A 4,032-nucleotide genomic window follows, 5' to 3' on the forward strand; every position below is an offset into this window, starting at 1 on the left:
TCTTCATGATTGACAGCCACCATGCAGGAATATTTCATACAAAACCTGAATTGCAATAACAAGCCCATTACCGTGACATATCACTGTAGTCCATTAGCTTTGCCCACTTTTCATTTAAATGATAATGTATGATTTTCCTCTCAGCAGTCTCACTGCCTACGCATTTTGAAATCATTATTCCCAATGTGATATTGGGCTCTTTTTTTGTTTCCTTTAAAATATCCAATTGAAACAGCTTCATAATATTACTAAACCTTTTGGCTTGATAGACTTGTCCATTATAGGGTCATGTTATTTCTGCCTTGCACAAATGCAGAACCTAAATGTTCGCCTGGTTAGACCATGGTGCCAAATAAGACAGTTTTTATCACATATAAGTTGTTTTATATAGATTTTATTGTTTAATTGTCATTACTCCTGATAAAGAAAACCACATATTGACTCAGCCTGGCCACAGAGGTGAGAATCCAGCCTTTCTGTACCTATTTGCCGCCCTCGCAGGCAGGTCAGATCTGATCCTGGTCCGGAGGGAAGAGGGAGGAGCAGAAGGAGCGCGTTTGGAGACGCGTGTGGTGCGCGCCTCCCCTCTCCGTGGCGCAAAGAGCCGCCTCTCTCTCCGTGGAGCCTGCTTGCGATTCCTGCTCTTCGTGCCAGAGCCTGCAGCTGTCTCTGCTGCCGCTGTGGTGGGAAACCGTCGCCCCTTCGTGTGACGAATCGACCGCAGACTTTTTTTTGCGCTCCTCTGGAAGTGTCAGCGCAAACCCGAAGGAAATCGCAACTTTTAAACAATTTCCAACACAGTTGAGAGACTGAGTGGAGGCACCTGACAGCTCGTACCGCCCTATCCGCGTGTTGACTAAAATCTCTGAATTGTGAAGGCTATAGGAATGTGGAATACAAGTCTTTATCAGCGGTAAGTACAGTCATATGTTTACCATTCCTCTCTCTGTCTCTCTCTTTCGCTATGTGTGTGTGCGCGCGCGCGTGTGCGTGCTTGCTCTCAAGTGTTTGTTGGGTTGCACGTAGGCGTTCCGCAAAAATTAAGTTTGGGGCTTGAATGTCGAGTCTGTGCACGACTGGTTTTGAATGCAAACGCGGTTTTAATTGAAACCAAACAACTGTGGCAGATAGCAACAGATCGCTGATTTGTTTAACCCATCACTGCGAGTTTAATCATGCATGTAAACGCCGATTCTGAGCTTGTGTCGATCCCTCTCATGCAGTAAAAGGACCTGCCTCTGCCCCTGACGCCATGTCCGCAGACCTGAACTTGACCTCCGTGCTGAATGTGACAGATCTCCACAATCACACCCGAGGATGCTCCCTCACCAAGACGGGTTTCCAGTTCTACTACCTGCCCACCGTTTACATCATGGTGTTCATCACGGGGCTGGTGGGCAACAGCCTGGCCATCTGGATGTTCGTGTGCCACATGAGACCCTGGAGCAGCATCTCCGTCTACATGTTCAACCTGGCCCTGGCTGACTTCTGCTATGTGCTGTCGCTGCCCTTCCTCATCTTCTACTACTTCAACAAGACGGACTGGATATTCGGGGACGTGCTGTGCCGGCTCCAGCGTTTCATATTCCATGTGAATCTTTACGGGAGTATTCTGTTCCTGACCTGCATCAGCGTTCACAGGTACACGGGGGTCGTGCACCCGCTCAAGTCTCTGGGCCGACTGAAGAAGAAGAACGCCGTTATTACCAGCGCGTTGGTGTGGACGGTGGTGGTTGTAGGTATCTCCCCCATCCTTTATTATTCCCGGACCGGCTTGAAACGTAACACAACCACCTGTTACGACACCACCACGGAGGATGAGCTACCGGGTTATTTCATCTACAGCATGACTTTGACTGTGTTTGGCTTCTGCATCCCCTTCATTATCATATTTTGTTGCTATGGCATGATCGTCAAAGCGTTGATCTACAATGACATGAACAACGCGCCCCTGCGGCAGAAATCTATCCACCTGGTTATCATCGTGCTCGCGGTCTTCGCCGTCTCCTACCTGCCCTTCCACGTGATGAAGAACCTCAACATGAGGGCCAGGCTGTACTTCCAGAGCCCCGACATGTGCGATTTTAATAACCGCGTCTACGCCACCTACCAGGTGACACGCGGGCTGGCGAGCCTCAACAGCTGCGTGGATCCAATTCTTTACTTCCTGGCTGGCGATACCTTCAGGAGGAAGCTGTCACGCGCCACCAAAAAACCCTCCAGGAAGGGGGACAATGTCCTTCAGTCCAAGAGCGAGGAGACTGCTCTCAACAGCCTGGCTGAGTATGTGGAGAATGGGGACCGGAGGCTGTGACAGGGCACGTCTGTGCGACTCATGGGTGTGGATCTCTATTTGAAACCGCGATGGACTTTGTATTGAGAGATTAAATGCTCTGTGTGGACTGAAGGCTGTGTGTAAACTTGAATGGACAGTGGTACATAGAAGTGTAGGATAAACACTCCATATTTAACCCTGTGATCGCCATCGCTCCATTGCAGCCTGTTCCTGTTGATAAGCTCTTGTACTGTATTGTCCTGTACATGTATTGTACTCTTGATGTCAGAGCCATCATTCTTCGTTCTCAGCCAGTAGTTGGTGTTGTTCACACATGGGGAAATAGGTTTCCCTATGAGCTATAACGTCCTGTTCATCAATTTGGTCTGGAAAAATAGGACAGAGAATGGATAGCAGCTACTCCAGCCACTGAGCTGATGCTTAATCAATAGCTATTAAGCAGGTGAGAGCTTGTGGTTAAGGAAGTGTGCCTGGGATGGCTTTTAGAGGAAAACGTAAATGCACTGAACCTGAGCTTGCTGCACGGATGTGCCGTGCAGACATGGTAATGCACTATGACCGGGGAGTCTCTGCTCAGAGGGCTACCTATCACTCCTCATTTCTTCCTCCATCTATTACTGACTGGGCGAGGAATGTGGTCGCCTAGTTTTTCATTTTGACAGCTCTGAGGTTGAGGTCTGCGACGGCTCCGTCGCCGCGATCTGTCTGTCCTTGTTAACTTGCTCTGTACTGACAAAATGAGAAGATGATACTTGCAGTATTTTTGTGTAAATGATACTAAAATGAATGTTTTTTTCTGGGATTCTTTGTACAGATTGTCGTGACGTTCCAGATTAGTTTGTGCTGTTAATTGTTTTTGTTGAAGTCAGTGTCACTAATTCAGAAATTTAGTGCATGAGTCCAGCATCAAATAGCATCAGTGAGACACTGACTAATGACGGCAGGTTCTAACTACGACATAGGGAATAAATAATAGCTTTTAAATGAGCAGAACAGACACACACTGAATCACCTGCTTTGTGACTCCATCAACATATTGAAGACTTATTTGTATGAGATACCTCAAAGTAAATCCTGCACTGTGCCCGTGTGTTGACAGATAATCATTTCTCTTTTGTATCTGTTGTAATCACTCTGGAGGAATGACTGTGGAGCTCTCTCTGTACATATTTTACCCTGGACTACATAGATGTTTGATGTCTGTACTAATACCTTTGTAAATCTGTAATGTGGTCCGGTATTGTCAAGAAAGGAAGTGAATCACCTGCACAGGATATTTGAGGCGACGCGTGTCTTTGTGAATAAATTTTGATATTTAAAACATGCCAGACGTAATGTGGCTCACACAGTTCTTTCAAGATGGTGGTTGATTTTATAATCCGATTTAAAGCATTTAAGTCACCCTGTTTGTACCGGCTGCACATGCTCTCTGTAAAATGTGTGCAACCAGAGTTGGTTTTTGGAGACGTTCGTGCAGAGTTCTGCCCTCTCGCCACTCCTCCTCCTTCTCCACGCTTCTGTTGACTTTATTTTTCAACACAGCTGGGAGGGAGCAAGGCGACGAGGGAGGAATAAAGAGTGGCACCTTTTTCTCCTGGCTTATCCTAAGACAGCTTTTGTGTCCGTCACAATGGCGTGGGGTTTATTGATGCAGACGGGGGTGTGAGGCTGTCGCCAGAACCCCGGGGCTGCACGGTGTGGTGGGCACAGGAAACCCGACCGAGCCTCCTCCTCCA

The 4,032-nt window shown here is 47.5% G+C and overlaps 1 protein-coding gene across 1 annotated transcript; it reads left to right on the forward strand.

Moving 5' to 3' along the window:
• The first annotated feature begins 540 nt into the window (after positions 1–540).
• On the forward strand, positions 541–3,616 carry p2ry1 (purinergic receptor P2Y1). Its single transcript, XM_041940836.1, has 2 exons — positions 541–913; positions 1,224–3,616. Exon 2 carries the CDS (start codon positions 1,253–1,255, stop codon positions 2,312–2,314), a length of 1,062 nt encoding a protein of 353 aa, XP_041796770.1. The 5' UTR covers positions 541–913; positions 1,224–1,252; the 3' UTR covers positions 2,315–3,616.
• Positions 3,617–4,032: the final 416 nt, after the last annotated feature.

Source organism: Chelmon rostratus, chromosome 7 (assembly GCF_017976325.1).
Source record: "Chelmon rostratus isolate fCheRos1 chromosome 7, fCheRos1.pri, whole genome shotgun sequence".
Lineage (NCBI taxonomy): Eukaryota > Metazoa > Chordata > Actinopteri > Chaetodontiformes > Chaetodontidae > Chelmon > Chelmon rostratus.